The following is a 20761-nucleotide window of genomic DNA, read 5'->3' on the forward strand; positions in this document are numbered from 1 at the left end:
ACTTCCCCATTGGAAAGCCCCACAAAATTTTCAGCCATGCATCACCACAGGAGAAGACTATTGCTTATAATATTTATGGCCACTTGTTACATTAGTAAAGAATGATTTCTGTGCACATTTACATTTAGTCATTTTTCAGAGGCTTTTATCCAAGTATCCTAAGCAACTTACAAGCAAGACAAGACAAACAAGCTGACTAAGTGCAATAAGAAAGAGCAGCAGAGTTTTTTGTTGTTTTTTTTTGTTTTTGTTCTTGTTTTTATGAAAGTAAGAAACAACTGGAAGTAGACAAGTGCATAATAAATATCATAAAAAAAAACAAGGAAGTAGTGCAACAATCAACAAATTCCAAAAAGATAATGGGCCTCAGGTGTTGAGGTGTTCACGGAAGAGCTGAGTTTTCAGGATTTTCTCGAATACACCGAGGGAGTCAGCAGACCGTGTGGAGCTCATTCCACCATTGTGGAATCACAAACAAAAATAGTCTGGATCATGGTGCGTAGGCACAACCTTCAGCTGCTGAGAAAATTCCTCAGTTTTTCTTGCCTTTGCAGTGCACAGTGTAACTCCTTTACTCTTTATGAGGCCTGGGCTCCCTTCAGGTTCAACTCCAAAACTCCTCCACCACTCCACTCTTTAAAACGCCTGCTGTTCCCCATTTGTGGCGCAGGTTGCTTGTTATCATTAGCCCGCACTTCTTTACAAATCCCAAAATGAGGTTGCAATGAGTCACTTGAGCCAGTTGAAGTAAACCCTGCTCGAGGTACTGTTCATCTTATTTCCAGCATTTTGGTTTCCTTTAATGTCGGACTGAGATGCTCTTAGTATCAAGTACTTCAACACCTTAATTATCTCCATGAGCTGTGTGTCACAGCCACTACTGCTGCAACCCTTAAACCCTACCACACAACCCTGACAAAATGTGCCTCACAGTTTGAAAACTGCTGATCTAAGGTAAAGACTCTAATCATGTTCTATGGTTCCTTGACAATTTATGTTGATTTATCAGAGTGAATGATTTACCAGAGCCTCTGACTAACCTTTGTCATTACAACTAAATAAGGATTCTGTTCTATGGGCCATTTGCCAGGTGCATTTACTCTCAGTCTCCCACAGGATTGCCCCACACTCCATGAGCTCTGTACCCTTTTTCCACCTCCTCCACTGAAAGCTACACTGCACACTGTATGCCGACTTGAATTTTAATGGTCCAGTTATTTTTATGTTTGTCTGTGAAACTATCTGTGAGAAATAAATAACATAAGAGAGTAAAACATTAATAAGTATAACTGCGACAGTATATTCAAAGGAGTCTTTGCTGCAGTGATACAGTATAAAGTTTTTTGTTTCCTCTTCAAAGTTGTATGGTCAAACACTGATTAAACACTATAAAGCCTTGAGGCTGCCACTGCTGTGGATAAACACTTCTGTGAAGCTGGCAGCAGTCCAAATAAGACAAATTTGGTCAAATGTGGATCTTTTGCAGATAAGAATAAGAGATTACTGAATCACAGTGGAAATAAAAACATACAAAACCCTTATGCATACAAGCATTATAGATAGTGTGTGATACTCCATTTTCAACCGAATTTAATCTATGATAAGTTTTAACATTCCATTGTTGTATATTATTATAAGCAGTAATAATTGTATGTTTGTGGATAAATGGTGCTGGGAATGCCCAATGACTGGCTGGAGTTGTCATTTAAGTGAGGGTCTAGTTTTAGGGCACCATATATATCACAGTATGAGCTGGGTTTGGCTACAGCAGCACTTTGGCCAATGTTCTGCGGTGTTAAAGAGGATTTGCTGAAGAGGCTCTGCCTCGCACATCTTTATAGCACCACAGCAGGAGAGAGCGTTCAATAAGCATCTTTTCATGACATTTCAGGCTGGACTTTATTTTAAATTGCTTCTGAGAAGAACACGGGTGGCAGAGGGTAAAGATCACCTCTCAACGGGACCATGTGTTCAATTGCTGGTAGTCGTACTTCAAATTGACCACATTTACATATGAGAAAGCCCATAAGGATTCTTGTTCTTGTTTGCTGCATTTCTCCATAGGCACCTTTATGCATTTTTTAAGACATGTGCTGCTTCTACAGCATATACTGGCATGCACAGTGCTAATAAGACAACATCTTGCACTATGCAGGCTACTTTGTACAGCCCAGTATATGAACACTTCATCAATATCAATGCTCCTACATTAAAATCTTGTCTACAGAGCAAAATTCTAGCAGTATCTGGATCTCCACATAACTATTATGTCAGTGCTTGTAACAGACTTTACTTCTCAATGATGACATTCTGGTTTCTGTATGCTTAATGGATTTTTATAGAGTTCCTTGAAGGAACAAGATGCCAACAATTTTCCCTGCATTTCAGACTTGCTGCTATTGTGTACAATACTGTCACTCGCTTTGCTTTCAGAGGTGTAGCAGTTTCAGAGTTTACAGATGTCATAAACACAACACTATTCAACACAGGGTCCACACAAATTATTTTACTGTGCAACAATGTGAATATTACTTTGAATGTGTGCTATCCTTGGGTCAATGAAAGTGGACTTATTCAACAGGTTGTGGTCTCAAGGACTTTTCCTTGAGCTACTCCAGAATAAAGCTTTCGATGGTCAGATTACTGCTTTTCATCTGCGGTGACAGATGCCGTCCTGGTTTATTGTACAGTAAAAGGCTGCAAAAATACCTTTTGCTTGAGCATCTGGGAATCCATGGCCGTGTGTGAATTGGCTCTGTGTGGATTTGTTAAATACATTTGTTTGCAACATTACCTTCATTCTGAGCCATTCTGCAGAAAGAAAATAGGAGCATGTAAGAGTCTACCTCTTTCATCTTGTAGTTAATTAATACCTATTGCCAGAAGGAGGGCTGCGTGTCCACTGCTTTTAATAAATCAAGTTCTTCAGCAAGCTACACTTGGAATATTATCAGCATAATAAGAAGACTAAACCAATATACAACAGGCATATACTGCATCTGGCAAACATATAAGTATATTCCAGATTTGTACTACTATTGGAAATATTTATTAATACTGGCTTTTCCCAATTAATGCCAGCAGACATTTGGTGTAAATAAAGCTTAACTGCTTAGCAAAGATGAGTAAATCGCTCTTAATCTGTGTCCCAGAAACTGTCCCAAAAAGGTCTTTAACTTTATATTAATTCCATGATCAAACCTCAACCAGTCACTATATACAGTAACATACATCCTTTATACATACATCCTTTTAAATACATGCTGTATGTGTTTTTTTTTTTAATTCAAATGAAAACAGCAAGAATCATCTAAAGAAAATAATGGGATCAGGGTGACTCTTCTATGTTCATGGCAAAGAATTTTTGTCCCTATAAACCCTGTGAGTAATTTTCGTCAGTATTCCCAGCACACAGTCAGCACATAGGCTGTCCTCTCAATACAACATAGCTGAAGAAATGGGTGACTCATTTAACCACATGTCCTCCATCCCCAAGAAGGACTCTGTTTCAGCTTAAGTCTGCTGAGGCAGGGAGGCGAGAGTAACACATTCACTCTGCTAGATTCAAAAACAGGCATACAAAGAAAGACACACACACACATGCAGAGACAAACACACAGAAGTATGCAGCAGCATCAATTATAAAATGGCATTTTGCTGCTCTGTTGGGAGCCTTTGTGTCTGTGCATCTACGGCGCGCTCGCTGGTGTGTTACAGCTAAAAATATTCTGAATATAATCTTAAATTTAGAAAATCACAAAAACTTTTTTTCTTTGTTGTCACTTTTATCATCACCCTCACCAACAACATCTCTATCATGAACATTCCCAGCAGATACCTTGTTGTGGAGTCTGAGTTCCACATTGTGAAGAGTAGTCTCTTATGAAGGTCCTCGTCACCGACAGCACTGAAAACAAAGGAAAGAAAATTTTTGAGGTATTTTTGAAACTAACTAGATGAATGTTCCCTCTTAAACATTTGTTTGGCATCAAAGATACTCAAGAAGCCAACGACTATGAGTGAAAAGCTGTGTACTGTATGTATAATGCAAAAGGTGGACATGCTTTGATTTTACATACTCCTCACATTACAGGTTCCTCTACCAGTTATTCCTACACATAACTTCAGGTGAAATTTGTGGATTGGAGAGGATACATCAAATTTGACTTAAGTACCACTGCCAGATGCTTAAGCTGAGGATTCAACAGAGTTAAATAAAACTAGATGTTCTCATTTTCACTAAATAAACATATCTTAAAATGGTATGCCACACATCCAGATTCCAAATGGTCTGAATGCTCACAAGTAAAAGGTTTGTAAGAAGATGGGGTTCCTACAGTGAGGAACCATCTGAGTCTTCTGTCTGTCTCTAGGATCACTGTCTGGGAACATGCCGACCTGAAAAATACAGCAAAATAAGAGTACAGACAACCTCCACCATCATCTTAGAGTGTCCAGTGGGGCTTTTTTTTTTTGTATGATTCTGTACAGTCACACATACCTTAACATAAGAGTCACATGACCCCTGGCACTCTTCCAGCATACCTCTGGCCTCCAAAACTGTGAACGCATAAAATAATTGAATAAAACAATTTTATCAGATCATGTTCATCTTTATTACATAAATGCACATCCCATTTTCAGGTGCTGAGTCAAAATGTCACCAATAAAGAACTAACACTGGACCCCCAAATACAAAGTTGTTGAAAGCTCACGGTGGCTCAAATACTCTCCGGGTTATGAACAATAAACCCGGAATAATCCTGATAAAACCCTGAATAAACCCGGCAACATGTGTTATGAATCCAGAAAATCCAGAGAGTACTAATGCAGAAGCATTTTTGGCATGTGCACTGAGCAAGCTGCTTCGACTGGAGGTAGGGGGCGGGGAGTGGGGAGGGGGTTGCGATGTTTAACACAGCTTGCCTGATTCGCATTAACTCTCCCATATTTTTGTTTCTCAATGAAGTATGTGGTGGAAGAATAAGAGGATGTCTGACTGCTGAAATAACAAGCTGTGAAAATGATTTGCAAGAAGCTGTAAAGTGTTTCCAACGGCTGAGAACTCAAAAGGACAATATGCATACTTTGCAAAAAAGCCATTTTATTGTGGGCATTTCATCCTGTGCCAAAATACAGCATCGTCAAATGAGATTCATGCCTACTAGTGTTTGCATAGGGAAAGTAAGAATACGTGGCTGGGCCTCAGAGAGTATCTGCTCCCACATGGGGCTTAAAAATTATATGAGCAGTCATACAGGAGGCTTGCATGAGGTGATTTGTCAACTTAATAAAAATCTCTACAGCCACCCGTCTCGTCTTGTTTACACGTGGCTCAAGCTCAACTACTAACTGTAACTATCATGTATAAAAACTGTATTTATAGTAACACATAAATATAACCTCAACATTTAGACTTTTTAAATGACTAATAATATTATATAGAACTAATTGGGGTGTGAGAGGACACAATATGTAGGTACTGCTAAACGTTGAGAATAGGTTATGCTGTTAAATTAGAAGCTTGACAAAAAAGACATGCACACTGGGCTCTGTGTTGTTCACTTTAAGCCAGAATGTGCGTCTTTGTGGTGAACAATCCTCCCAAATTGTTTTGGAAACTAAAACGCTGCATTTTTGTGCTTGGCGTGTGCTTGATTTACAGTGAAGTAATGTTTAAAGGCTCAACAAGAGATGATCCACCCATCTGTGCACTATGGCATTTCCAATCTGTGGGGTTGCATTTGACTTTGGCTGAATGCCATTTTAGATGACCTCACACCTTTCTCCAATAACATATGATGATAAATGTAAAATCTCAGAAACTACATGCAATACACAACCAAAGCTTCATGTGTGCTTTGACTATTGGCTATAAGAATAAGATTATATACAAATAGTACATTGGTTGTTGTATGAGCAAATAGCAGCCACTGTCCTTGAAATAAATACACTATTTACCTAGGGACATCCTGTAGTTTTTTGTAGTGTTGTATTGAACTGCATCATTTAGAGAGGTGTTTTTAATATTAAGTCCGCCTGATGTATGTAACTTGGGGTGTAAAAATGAGATATTTCATCAAATGTGTCATGCAACAGACAAGAGTGGACAAAGACAAATAGTGAGAAAAACATCTAGTTAACCATCTGATGAGTAAATGGCCATTCACACAGAGAAATGACAGGGGCACAAAAGACTCTGAGAGGGAAGATAGAGAATTACATACAGAAGTAGGAGGGTGCATGGCTGTGGTTGCTAGGAGACCAAAATAAACAACCACTTTTGTTAGATTAATGTACCCATCTCCCTTCCCACCTGCCTTTGCTTTTTCTCGGTAATGGTCGCCTGTCGTGATTTAACAGGTGATCTGCACCATGCTTTTAACTTCATATTTTGTTTATAACGTGTGGTCCACAAATAAAATTGCCTCGACATATAGTTTTTCAATATTTTACATATTTTATTTGTATTTGATAGCACATATTTCATATCTGAGAGTTCCAACATAAAATTCAGCCCCAAGCGGGCACACACTGTGTAGAGCTTTTAAGTGAAATGAACGGGCAAATTGTTTCTCCACATTAGAGTCTCTCTGTATGAACAGCCTTTAACAGGACTCACCGCTAACAGCAAGCTGTTCATGCTCTGGGATGACTGACAGCTTCAGCTGACCTGTTGAAAAATGAGAGGAGGGAGGTTATGACGGGGGGATCCGGGTATCACTGCAGTACATATAGGTTTACTTAACAGATTGAATACAGGGCATAATTTTAATAATATACATATATATAAAATATATAAGAAGCCTTTACATGTGTGTGTTCAGCATATTGTGGCTGCAGAAATCTGTTCACACTGTCAAATGAGTTTAACCACTTACTTTTGGTCTAACTTATTTTACTTGTTTTTAGGTTGATGTGCACATGTGTGCATATGTGTGTCTTTGTTCTTTTTCTCCCCCTCAGCCATAATTTCTGTCTACCAGTGTCTCGTTTTCTCCTTCCCTGTCTCCTAGTGCTGCTAACAGCTCGAGGAGACTTGTTAGCCATGTTGACATGGTCACTGCTAACATTGGCTTTGTGCTATTCTTAATTAATCCTGCTCATAAGAGCGCAGTCTGCTCAAATGTGGGAGCCCCGTTCTGTGATAAGGCTGCTGGCACTTCAGAGCTTGGGTACAAGGGATGTTTGTCGTTCCCACACTGGACTTGGCATGCTTTGTGCTGCTGGCTGTGGTAGAGGAACAAAGTGAAAACAGTGTTTGAAAAATCTTCCTGGTACATCTGAACCTTCCTAATACAAAGGTAGTTATGAGGCATTCTCAGAAATACCAAACTCAGTGTGCATCACACTGCAGGTATAAGCCAAAGCAAAAGGATAGAAGCGTTGTGGTAGCTGAATGGTTATAGCGCATGCCACATAACTGTAACATCATTGGTTTGACTCCGCCTGGGAACCCTTGTTGCATGTCATCCCCCTCTCTCTCCCCCCCTTTTTTCCTGTCTGCTACTCCACTATCAGCTGTTGATTAAATGCAAAAATGCCCAAAAACATATCTTTAAAAAAAAAAAGAATAACGCAGACTGACAGTTTCAGGCCAGCTATAAAGAGAGAACAAGTGAATACTGACGACTATAGGTCCAAAGCTGCTGGAAAAAACACACAATTCTAACATCCAGTGTGGTGCATTTTGTGGGAAGGAGAGATCAGTAAACACAGATCTGATTATTTGTAATCCATGTAAATGAAACACCTTGAGATGGTAGACTGAACAAGTGTCATATAGTTTAAAGGGTTATTTTTTTGCTGGCTTTCCATTTTGGAGACAGCTGTTCCATTTCACTAAACACCATTTCTGTTCTCCTGCACCAATGAAATAAAAATGCAGTTGAGCACAGTAAGAGGCTATTCCTTTCAAAAGAGGAATTTCTCTAATTGGCTTGCATGGATCAAATGCAAATAACTGAAAACAAGGTGCAGAATGGTATTAAATAGAACTTGTGTGCTCAAATGAAGCAAATCATTTCCCTGCATTTTGTCATACACTACTGGGAACAGGCAGTGTATGACAAGATACACAGGCAGCAGGAGATGGAGTTGTATCGATCCAATAATGGGATTTCCATTCATTCTTGAAACACTCAAGTGACACCATGGTACATAGAGTGTACAGTCAGCATACTGCTCCAAAAGATAGAATCAATCACCTTATTTGTGATAGTAGCTTACACAAAGAAAGAAAAACATGAGTTCCAAAAGGTAAATATAGGAGTCATTTGGCGTGTTAACGATGGGATGGCAGATAAACATGCAATGAGACGATGGAGAAAGGAGAGAAGAATAAGGAGACAGAGAGGAGGAGAGCTGTCAGATGGTCTGTAAGTGTGGAACAGTGACATTTTAGAAGCAGAGGGTACAGCCTGTGAGAGTAGGAGTGAATTAATAGGGAATGGCAGACATGACAGCACTGTGGGTGGGTACATGTGAAAACACATGTAAACACACTCTCATATACCAATGGATGCCTTGCTGCTATGCACCAATCCAACTAACCCTGTCTCCTATGAGTTATATTCATGTACAAATATTTTGTATTTTATCATTGTGGAGAAAACACAGGTTGAGATTAGGGAAGAAAGAAAAAAATAACTTGAAGCATGATACAGGATGCAACCCCCTGTCTACAGTTTTTAAGCCATGTGTTTTGTGCACCACACCATCAACGACGCCACTGGCACGTCTAGTTGCTGCATTATAGGAAAATTATACACTACTTCCTACATCGGAACAAAACAGTGCCAGAAAAAGTAATCCAAGCAGCAGACTCCTTCAAAATACATTAGTTAATTGACACAAATTAACATAATTCATAGTTGATAGGTTTGATCAAAGCAATGCGAATCCAAGCAGTTGCTCACATATATACACATACTGTAATCTCCATTCCTTTACCAATTAAAGTAATTATCTCAAAGATTTTCATTTAAATAAATGCCTGTTAAGTCACTATTGCCAAATGAGGTAACACAATGGTGACTGAGCCTATGGCCAACTGATGAAAGCCCCTGCATTTGCAGTAAGTGGCAACATTCCGAGGAAAAATCATAAGCAGCGCACAGTTAGTGACGTGCTTTCCATCACCTAGCAGTGGTTGGTCTGCCAGAGAGGGTAGGCGGAGCTAACACAACAGACTTGCTCATCTTCAACTCACTTGTGTGTGATGCAGCGTATTGTTTTTTCCAGTCTCTATTGCCAACTGACTCATGTCGCATAGGTGACACTGTTTGGATCTCTGGGAAGTGAGGTCCAAAAACACACCTGCAATTTCTGTTTATCACCATAGGTGCCGCCAAAGAGAGCGAAACTGAGATCTTCAAGATTGTTACTTTAATGTTCAAACTAATTTTGCAAAACAAGCCAAATGTATTAACTCGTTCACTGGCCTCACTTAAAGAAATACCCTCAGAAATAACACCCTCCGTTATTGTGGAAATGTTTTGAGTCATCGACTAATGCAACAAATCCCAGAATCCTCCCTCTCCTCATTCCTCAAAGGACATCTACATGAAAGGCACTGTTATAAGAGTATTGTAGCTCCTTTAAGGAATAGGGCAGTGTGTAATGTGTGTGCATAGCGAGTGTGTGGTTGAGCAAGTTTGAGAGAGCAAGCAGCAGAAAAGTGACAGTGAATAGAGACAAAATTAACCATCTCCTGCCCTCAACAGGCACCGTTCTCTCCCCAAACACAGGAACCTTGGTAACGGCAGTAAATCCAGACATATATTTGGACTGTTTTTCTCCAGTAGACTTGTCTGAACTAACTTCAGTGATTTGTTCAGCTAAACCATCAACCTGTCTCTTAGATCCCATCCCAACTAGGCTGCTTAAGGAAGCCTTACCCTTAGTGAGCACTTCTTTACTAGATATGATCAATCTGTCTTTAGTAACAGGCTATGTACCACAGTCCTTTAAAGTAGCTGTAATTAAACCTCTTCTTAAAAAGCCTACTCTTGATTCAGGTGTTTTAGCCAATTATAGACCTATATCTAACCTTCCATTTCTATCCAAGATCCTTGAGAAAGCAGTCTCTAATCAGTTATGTGACTTTCTACATAACAATAGTTTATTTGAGGATTTTCAGTCAGGATTTAGAGCGCATCATAGCACAGAGACAGCACTGGTGAAAGTCACAAATGACCTCCTAACTGCATCAGACAAAGGATTTGTCTCTATACTTGTCCTGTTAGATCTTAGTGCTGCATTTGACACAATTGACCATCAAATCCTTTTGCAGAGATTGGAACATTTAATTGGCATTAAAGGAACTGCATTAAGCTGGTTTAAGTCCTATTTATCAGACCGATTTCAGTTTGTACATGTCAATGATGAATCCTCCGTGAAGGCAAAAGTTAGACACGGAGTTCCACAAGGTTCTGTACTTGGACCAATTCTATTCACCTTATATATGCTTCCTTTAGGTAATATTATTAGGAAACACTCCATAAATTTTCATTGTTACGCAGACGATACCCAATTATATTTATCAATGAAGCCAGATGAACCCAATCAGTTAAACAAACTCCAAACATGCCTTAACGACATAAAGACCTGGATGACCTGCAATTTTCTACTACTAAATTCAGATAAAACTGAAGTTATTGTGCTTGGCCCTAAACACCTTAGAAACACATTATCTAATGATAAAGCTGCTCTGGATGGCATTACCCTGGCCTCCAGCACCACCGTAAGGAATCTGGGAGTTATCTTTGATCAGGATATGTCCTTTAACTCCCACATAAATCAAATTTCAAGGACTGCCTTTTTTCACTTACGTAATATCTCAAAAATCAGGCACATCCTGTCCCTAAAAGATGCAGAAAAACTAGTTCACGCATTTGTTACTTCTAGGCTGGATTATTGCAATTCCTTATTATCAGGCTGCCCTAACAAGTCTCTAAAGACTCTCCAGCTGGTCCAGAACGCAGCTGCACGTGTATTGACTAAAACTAGAAAAAGAGATCACATTTCTCCCATTTTAGCTTCACTACATTGGCTTCCTGTAAAATCTAGAATAGAATTTAAAATCCTTCTCCTAACTTACAAAGCCCTTAATGGTCAGGCACCATCATATCTTGAAGAGCTCATAATACCGTATTACCCCACTAGAACACTGCGCTCCCAGTATGCAGGCTTACTGGTGGTCCCTACAGTCTTTAAAAGTAGAATGGGAGGCAGAGCCTTCAGCTATCAGGCTCCTCTTCTTTGGAACCATCTACCGGATTCAGTCCGGGGTGCAGACACCCTCTCTATGTTTAAGAGTAGGCTTAAAACTTTCCTTTTTGATAAAGCTTATAGTTAGGGCCGACCAGGCTCACCTTGGATCAGCCCTTAGTTATGCTGCTATAGGCCTAGACTACTGGGGGACTTCCCATGATGCACTGAGCTCCTCTCCCCTCCTCCTCCTCTCCATCTGTATGCATTCATGTAACAGCAATGCATGTCACTAACTTTGCTTCTTCCCCGGAGTTTTTTGTGCTTTCTCATCTCACAGGAAAACCTGACTCCCGGGCCGAACCTTCGCGGTCCTTCACAGTCCTGATGGCATCCTTCCCTGTCTGTTGATGCTTGTGCTTGTTGTTGTTTGTTGTTGTCGTTGTTTTTCTGCTGTCCCCCTCCCCCTTCCCCTCTCTCTTTCTCTCTCTCAACCCAACCGGTCAAAGCAGATGGCCGCCCACCAAGAGCCGGGGTCTGCTTGAGGTTTCTACCCGTTAAAGGGGAGTTTTTCCTTACCGCTGTCGCCAAGTGCTTGCTCATGGGGGAACTGTTGGGTCTCTGTAAATTAAAGAGTACGGTCTTGACCTGCTCTATGTGAAAAGTGCCTTGAGATGACTTCTGTTGTGATATGGCGCTATATAAATAAAGATTGATTGATTGATTGATTGATTGAATGCGAGCGGAGCAGAAGGAAAGGTTAGCAGTAAGTTGTCAATCTGGCACTAAATGTACCGTACAGGCTATAGTGTGTCAGTTAATAAATACTGTAGCTTCTCAAAACCAAGAAAAGTCTGGTCTCTAGGTTGATAAAAAGAACTGACTGCCTTTGCCAGTAGGCTGTAGGGTGGGAATCTTTGCGAATCTCACGATTTGATTCAATTCTGATACTTTGGTGTCCGATTCAATTCAGAATCAATTCTCAATTGAATGAATAGAAAAAGGGGGTTATTTTCAGTCTCTTGCTCCAGTAAACTGTGTGCCAAACCATTCACTAATGTCCTTAGTCTACTGAAATACAATATGAAACATAACTGGCAGATAAGACAAATGGTCCGCAGCCTTTTTATTTTAAAACGTTAACTGCATTAATGAATTAATTAATTGATGTGAGAGCGTTTTACAGTCTTCTGCCTGTATGAGAATAATATACATGAGAGGGGGAGGCAGAGTTCTCCACTGTGTTGTTATTAACGTCATGTCTCCAGCAGTGGGGAACAGCCTCTCTGCTGCGCTGTTACCTCCAGGGAAAGACACGCTGAGCGGGTACAGGGTTGTTGAGGTGAAACAGATCGAGCACCGAGTTATTTTCTTCACCTCAGAGTTGGTTTAAGTTATTTAACGCTGTAGTGTATGTTGGTCAGCCGGTCTTGTTTGTTACTGCTGGAGTTCGCTGCTCCGCTAAGTGACGGCATGGAAAGTTCACAATATACTTCACGTTCATCTCGCAAAGGTAATTATTTACTAATTGAATCAAAATTTTCTTGCAACCACTGCCTTTTGTGAAGATAACTCTAGTGTGTGCGAGGGACTGTCCGGGTGCTGCAGTTGCACTGTTTCCCAGTTAAGTTTCACCTTTTCGTTCAGTCAACATCCAAACTTTTTATTATTTTTTTGTACCACAATAAGCCTCGTTTTGATAGTATTTTGGAAGTTTTGTCATACGGCCAACGAAATTACTTTCAAGACTATTCAACGAGTCTATTTAAGGAAAGTGAATGTAGCAGGGTTATATTCGAATAAAACCACAACAGACCAGGAATCGCCAACCCACATAAGCCTGCCTCAAGAACATTGTGACAGCATTGTATCAGCCTTAAAATTCTGCTCCATCAACCCTGGAGTGAGATCTCCAGATCAGCTGAGAAGCCCCATTGTCTGACCCTTGTTGCTCGGCAACTGCTACCTCCCGGTGAGCGTCACCTCGCTGGAAAGTCGTAAGTGAAGCCAACACTGAAATAGCACCTTCGGGTCCAACTGGAAGGAGTTCAGCTCTGCGACTTTGCTGCGAAAGTAGACAAACTTTACATCTGTTGCCTGTGATAAGAGTTGATGTCGGAAAGTGCTCTGAATTCTTATTTTTAATCCTCTTAGAGAAGTTTTTGATTATTCCCCTAGCGTTCCGCCGTTGTCTGGTAACTCTGAATCATATACTCAATTTCACTATTGCCAACCTAAGTGATCAGTTTCATTTTGCTATTGAAAAGATCAATTCTTGTGTATTCTTTAAAGCAGAGATAGAGATCCCTGTATCAAGAGTTCACAACTTCTGATTATAAGACTAATTTAGTTTATCTATTTTCCTTCAATTGAAGGTGGTGCTCCAATTATCAACGAGTGCAAATTTTAATTTCTGGTCGTACTCATCACGCTATGACCGATGAATTTGCCCTCCGAGGCAAATTTGATATATTTGGCTATATACTGTTGATAAAATTGACTTAACTTGGATATGCTGCTGCCACTCTATCAATGGTCTTAAGCAAATGAACACTTCCCCCTCCCTCTTCCACTGCTATGTCCCTTCAGAAATGTACTGAATGCACCCTCGGGTGGCATCCTCAGCCATGGTGCTGATGTGCATGGCAGGATTTAGAGCAGGAGAGAATTTAAAATGCCACGCTTGTTCGGGTGAAGCAAGGTCAAGGGGAACAAGCCTTCGGTGTTAGAGAGACGCCAACCTTATAACCTTTACAGAGAGAAAGAGAGAGAGAGTCTATAATTAAAATAATGTAGAATAATAAAAGGTCTAGAATGAGACATTTTACAGCAGCAGTAAAAAATAATGAGCCCTTCAACAGTAAAAGTATTCAGTACTTTCGAGTTTAGGTTAGAGCTTTAGAGCTTAGGTTATACTGAAAGGAAAGAAAAGCTAAATAAACTCAATTATTGTACTTGAGAAACTTTCTATTACTTTGACTACAAAGAACAAAGAGTCTCCATTTCCTAGTGTTTGTGTTTAATGTAGACTCACAGTCCTCTAAAGACCCAGGATATGCACAAAGTTGCACCTTTAATTTACTTTTTTACTTTTTGAAAACCTTTCTTGAATCCATGTGTAACTTTTTTACTGGCTTTTGAGCATAAACTTGCTGAACAAGATTGGACTGTTGAATTTGAAAGTAATGATGCTGACGAGGCATGGGGTTTGTTTAAAGGAATGTTTTTAGCTGAGCTGGACATAGTTGCACAAATGAAAGAGGTCAGAATAAAACAAAGAAGTGCCAAATGGATGACAGCAGAAATTTTGGACCTCATTAGACAGAGAAATTGCTATATATAGAAGTTTAAGAAGTCTAATCTGCATACTGATTTACTGCAGAAATCAAGCTAGATATAAAATACAGAAAGCCAAGTCCCAGTATTACATGAATGCTGTTGCAGAGAATGTGCATCAGCCCAAAAAACTGGAAAGTCCTTAAAGACATGGGCTCAACAGGGAAATATAACACAAAATCATGTAATATTGGAATAGATATTGACAATACCATGTGTTTTGATAAACAGAAGATTCCTGGACTTTTCAATACATTTTTTACAACCATTGCCACAAGTCTGGTTTCTAAACTACCAAATGGCTCTGGGAGATTTGGACTCCCATTTCTGAACACTGAACAAGCAACAAAAATGATATCCATACTATGTACAAATAAAGCAACTGGCCTGGATTTCATTCCAGCCAGATTCTTGAGAAATAGAGCCAGTGTCACTTGTGGGGTCATTGCTCATATTTTGAATCTGTCATTAAAGCTGGGAAAAGTTCCAAGTCAGATGAAAAGGGCCAAAGTCCTCCCCCTGTTTAAGAAGAACAGTAAGTCAGACATTGGAAACTATAGGCCAGTATCAATCCTACCAACCACATCTAAGTTATTGGAGAGGGTAGTGTTTGATCAGGTTGAAGAATATCTGATCCATCACATCCTTCTGTATGAGTTTCAGTCCAGTTTTAGAGCAGCCTATTCCACCAATATCTGCCTCACTCACCTTTGTGATTATATCAGACAAGAAAGTAAAAGTGGTAATTATACCAGTATGGTCTTGCTGGACTTACAGAAAGCATTTTACACAGTATATCACTCCATACTTTTGTCCAAACTGCAGTGTATGGGACTAGGGTACACTGCTATAAACTGGTCTGGTCTGCGATGTTGAGGGGACCCTGTCAGAACCAAGGAATATAACATGCAGTGTGCTGCAAGGCTCAATATTGGGGCCTCTTTTATTCCTCATTTATGTAAATGACATGCCGGCTGCAGTAAAATGCAAGCTTTTATTTATTAAATGCTGATGACTCTTCTTTATTTGTGGCTGAGAAGGATATTCACCAAATTGAGGTCACTCTAAGCAGAGAGTTAGAAAATGTAAGGGAGTGGCTCATAGACAACAAGTTGTCTTTGCACCTGAGCAAAACTGTTTGGCACTAAGCGTAGGCTGCAGAAGGCAAACAGGATAAAGGTTATATGCAATGGCAATGAAATTGTATCACAGGCTTTTGTCACATACCTTGGCATTACTTAATTACATAATCAGTCACTCCCAGGTGAATTTATTGCTGAGAAAATACTATAAAAAAGTGCCTGTAAACCAAAGTTCCTGTATCACAGAGTGAGGCAGTTTGACATTACAATTAAAAAACTCCTTGTAATAATACTGATACAGTGCCATTTCAATTACGCCTGTTCTGCATGGTACAGTGGCTTGACAATGAAACTAAGGAACAAAATGTAAGTTATGCAAAATAACATCATTTGTTATCTACTAAATGTACCTCCCAGAAATCATGTAGGAGGTAATGAATTCAAGAAGGTGGGCCTGTTGCCAATGCAGCTCAGGGTAGAACATCTGAAACTCAACCACATGTATAACATCATCAGTGGTGCTGCCCCTGACTACCTGGGCTCACAGATAGTCATGGACCATACTCAGCATGGACATCAGGGCTAGTATACACTCATGCAAGGTGCCACAAGTAAACAGCGTGGCTCAGAGCTCCTTTTTTTTTTTTTATTATTATTTTCCTTACTGTGAACAGCCTTCCACTTAGCATCGAGCTGTCAGAATCCAGAGGGGTTTTTAAGAGGTCAGGTCTGGTCTTATCTCTGGGGTAAGATGACCAGTTAGATAATGACAGGCAGGTCCTGTGCTTATGTTGTGTTTTTATTTGTGAAATGCTTTCAAGACATATTGATTGTGACTAAAAGGGAAGATATTAGGACAGGCATTGAAGTTTCACACCTGTTGTTTTTATATTAAGGTTGTCTTTGGATTATTTTTTAATTGTTTTAGAGGATTCTGTGGATGATATGTGTTACTGTCTGTCCTGTTTTTCTGACATCAGGGACCATGTTGGAAACAAGTGTTCTCATTTTAACATGTTATCCTAGGATTCATTCTCTTCTATATCCATAAATCAAATCAAATCAAATCAAATCAAAACACTTCCTCTTATAAAAAAGATAGCAACAGGCCCACATCAATTTAACAGCATAATTGGTCTCCACTTTGGGGCAAAGCTGTGAATGGTTACTGAGTTTGCAGACTTGTACTAAAGTAAAAACAAAATTTTCATCTATATTAAAAACAGCACAGGGGTCTAGATAAAATAAAGCTAACCTCCATGCTCAGCATATTAGTCCTCAAACTATAAGAAAGATTATGCGGTACACTTGTTTCATTGCCTGTCCTCAGGGCTGTTTGTATGCACTATATATTTCCCAGGATTATCTGTGCTGAGCAGGTGAGTCATGTTTTTTTTTTGTTCCTTCTTTGTATGCATGAGCTATTTTGCTCTTGCATTTACTTTTTGATCTTGTTTCTCAAAGCAGTCTGTTTACTTCAGACTTCATTTAATTGACATTGAAATCAGCTGTCATGAAATCCTGTCTCATTTAACAGCCCTCTAACTACACTTTTGCAAATAATGAAGGAAAAAATTGTGATGCAAGACATTACACCAGACTGGCATAATACTGTGAGGCATTTTTGATAGGTAAGATAGGGAGAAAGAGACTGAAAGAATGAGAAAAGCTTAGAGCCGCTAAGAAAGGATGCGAGACACTAACACTGATACTGACAGTGGTTTACTCCCTTTGTGACTTCTCCCCCTGCTGAGTCTGTCCGTGTCCATGTGCCATCTCAATTAGGCCACAAAGTGATGTTGCCTGTCCAATGGCAGGACATGAATACAGCCTTGTCAGCACATGAATTTTGTATAGGTTCAGATAACATCCCCAACCTGTGACCAAGGTACTGACTAATGTGATTTTTTTATGCTAAATTTACACACACACCAAAGCACACAGACAGACACAGGCAAAAACAACATATATACATACAGCATATGACAACATGTGTCATATATCAAGAACAACCTTGAGCATTACTTACTGGTTTTCCATGTCCAGACACAAAATAGCATCATCAATTTTGCCAAGCTCTGTCGAGACAACAAAATGTTTGATATGTTGCCCTACTTTGTATACAATGTCCCTGTCATTGGTTCTGTCACTTAAGACAGTGCCATCTTCCTCAAGGCATCAGTCCTGGATACAAGGCTGTCAACAACCCAGGGCCGTAATAACACAGAGGACACACAGGTCATGTCCCCGTCTTTCATCAAGTGCCCTTGCATTTTTCCACACAGAGACACAATCGATTCAGAAATTGAATGAATTCCCTTTAATGTTTTCCTGAAATTGCAGAATGTAACCCCAAAACACATCTTTAATCAAATTACCCAAAAAGGGAGGAAAGGCCATACTGCAGCTGGTGAGAAGGTTATGTAGTGTATCCGTGTGTGTGTGTGTGTGTGTGTGTGTGTGTGTGTGTGTGTGTGTGTGTGTGAAGCTCTTCGTTATCCTTTACCTCCCTCTCTTTCTCTCTCTGCTTTAATAGGCTTCGCTGCTTATTTGTCACATTTACATTTGAAAAACTGTGCCCCACCAGCATCCAATAAGGGCAGGCCAGGGGACACTGTTGGTCTTTATGCGACAACTAAAGTAGCCATTATGAGCAGAAAGGAACAAGAAAGGAGACTGGATTTAATCCGTGTTCTGTAACATTTTCTGTGAGAACTGGAGCTATTTTGAAAAGTTGGGAAACTGCTGTGTATGGGATTTAAAGTTTTCATCTGGGGCGAGTGCCAATTCATCCCATTTGATCTGAGGGGGAACAAAGACCAGATTTGATGAGAGACACAAGGTGTCCTCTCGTTTCCTCACCGAATTTCTTTTAACAGGCTTGTTATATAACTTCCCAAAACTTCTGTGTTAGCTGCCAAGACCAGTGGGCTGGAGCACTTGCTGCATCATCTAATCGGGGGAGTAAATGAAATTTATTGTGTCTATTGATTGTATACAGGGAAACACCTCCATGTCAGATGCCAATATGCCCAGACAGAACAGTGAAGCATTATTTGATTGCTTCCGAGGGAAAAGGTCTGGGGGAATTCAGTATCTGGAACACTGCACATTTCATATTTCTAAAAGGCCTTGGCCTGTTTTTAATATTCAATAATCTGAAATGCTCTATGCACTTTAATCATGACGACAAGGAACTTCCATCAATTACATACAATCTCTGGCAGTCTTATCCATTCTGTGTGGGGGGAAGTAAGGTAATACACAAAATACACTAAGCACTAGCACAACCTATTTTCTTGGTAAAATGCTTATATATGCAGTAATTGGAGAAGCAATTATTATCATCAAGCTGTTTAGTTTAGGAGATTGTGAATAAAGGAATGGGAAACATAGAAAAATAAAAGTGGTAAAACAGACATGGAAGTTCTCTAATGGGCATGAATGAGGCACTGATAGTGACAAAACAGCCAGCAAAATCACTTTTGTTCCGATTAAATAAATATGTACCAAAGCCCAAACTTCCATCTTGGAGACTCACAAACCCTTAATTTAAAAACCACGAGTGTCTATTTGTTTGTTTTTTGCTATTCAACTAAACTCCTGCTTGCCAACTTAGCTTTTTTTTCATTTCTCTCCATTAACATATTGAAATAACATTAAAGCCTGCAATACATTTTGCCTCTTTAAGATGCAGAGTATGGAGCTATTAAATGAATAACAGGTTTTCAGGATCCGTACAATGTTTGATACTTTACATCCAAACTATCTTTACTCTTTTGGTGCCATCATCAGCTCTGGTCCAGAGTTAATGATTAATAATTATTATTGCTCTTAGAAAACAGAAAAAAGAAAGTCTCTGGATGATTTTAAAAGCAGTTTATTTTTATGTCTGACAAACCCTCTTTATTCTTTCAGTGTATCTCTCTGTATTCCCTGATGTCCCATATTCCTCTCTTCTCTCCATTTCCACCCTTCATCTATTACTTGCCTCTGCCTTTTCCTGTCTCTGCCTGACTCAGGCATTGCCTCAAACCCGTCAGTGGTGCAGTAATCGACTCTAGAAACTTAGTTCAAACCACTCTTTTCAGTAGTTACACATCAAAACTCAAGTCACTTTAAAATTTCTAGCAGAAACTGGCCTATTTTCTGTTACTAATAGGCAGCAACAAAAAGAACATTTGTGTCCTAGTTGTTACAATCCTCAGTTGTGTGCATGTATGTGTCTGTAAAGTTGTTTAGAAGTATTTTTTGTTGGTTTGTTTGTTGTGTTGTTGCTCTTGAACAGTCTTAAGTGACAAGATTAGTGGTGGAAAAGGATGGCAGAAGTTGATGGCAGGTTTGATGGGTGCTGTCTCCCAACTGCAAGTTTCAGCTCTTTCCACAGATGTTCAATGGGATTCAGATCAGGACTCATAGCAGGCCACTACAGGACAGTCAAACGTTTTCTTCTCATCCACTCTTGGGTGCTTTTTGATCTATGTTTTGGGTCATTATCCTGCTGGAAGACCCATGACCTGTGACTAAGACACAGCTTTCTGACAATGGGCTGTATCGCTCCAAAATGCCTTGATAGTCTTCTGATTTCAATGTGCCCTGCACAGATTCAAGGCATCCAGTGCCTGAGGCAGCAAAGCAACCCCAAAACATCACTGAGCCTCCTCCATGTTTCACGGTAGGCATGGTGTTCTTTTCTTTGAAGGCTTCATTTTTTCTTCTGTAAATATAGGGTTGGTGTGATTTACCAAAAAGCTCTAATTTTGTTTCATCTGTCCAAAGCACATTCTCCCAGAAGGACTGTGGCTTGTCAACATGCATTTTGGCAAAGTCCAGTCTGGCTTTTTTCTCTCTCCGTCTTAGAAGTGGGGTCCTCCTGAGTCTTCCACCATGAAGCCCATTTTCATTCAGACAGCGACAGATGGTGCAACTTGAAGCTATTGTACCTTGAACTTGAAGATTATCTTAGATCTGTATTGAAGTTTTCCTTGGTTCTTTCTCAACCTTTCAAGCAATCCTTTTGGTCAATATCAGGCCAATTTTCCTCTTGCAACCACATCCAGAGATGTTGGCTACAATTCCATGGGCCTTAAACTTCTTAATAACACTGGCAACCATGGTCAAAGGAACATCAA

At 39.8% G+C, this 20761-nt stretch overlaps 1 protein-coding gene across 1 annotated transcript in view; it reads right to left on the bottom strand.

Moving 5' to 3' along the window:
• rgs3a (regulator of G protein signaling 3a) overlaps positions 1 to 20761 on the bottom strand; it is a 159450-nt gene that overhangs the window by 129531 nt on the left and 9158 nt on the right. The window contains exons 3-6 of the mRNA XM_044333614.1: positions 6623 to 6673; positions 4502 to 4560; positions 4304 to 4398; positions 3839 to 3907 (exon numbers count right to left, since the gene is read on the bottom strand). Of these exons, the coding sequence (XP_044189549.1) occupies positions 3839 to 3907; positions 4304 to 4398; positions 4502 to 4560; positions 6623 to 6673 (274 nt within the window). The remainder of the gene's footprint in view (positions 1 to 3838; positions 3908 to 4303; positions 4399 to 4501; positions 4561 to 6622; positions 6674 to 20761) is intronic.

Source organism: Thunnus albacares, chromosome 18 (genome assembly GCF_914725855.1).
Source record: "Thunnus albacares chromosome 18, fThuAlb1.1, whole genome shotgun sequence".
NCBI lineage: Eukaryota > Metazoa > Chordata > Actinopteri > Scombriformes > Scombridae > Thunnus > Thunnus albacares.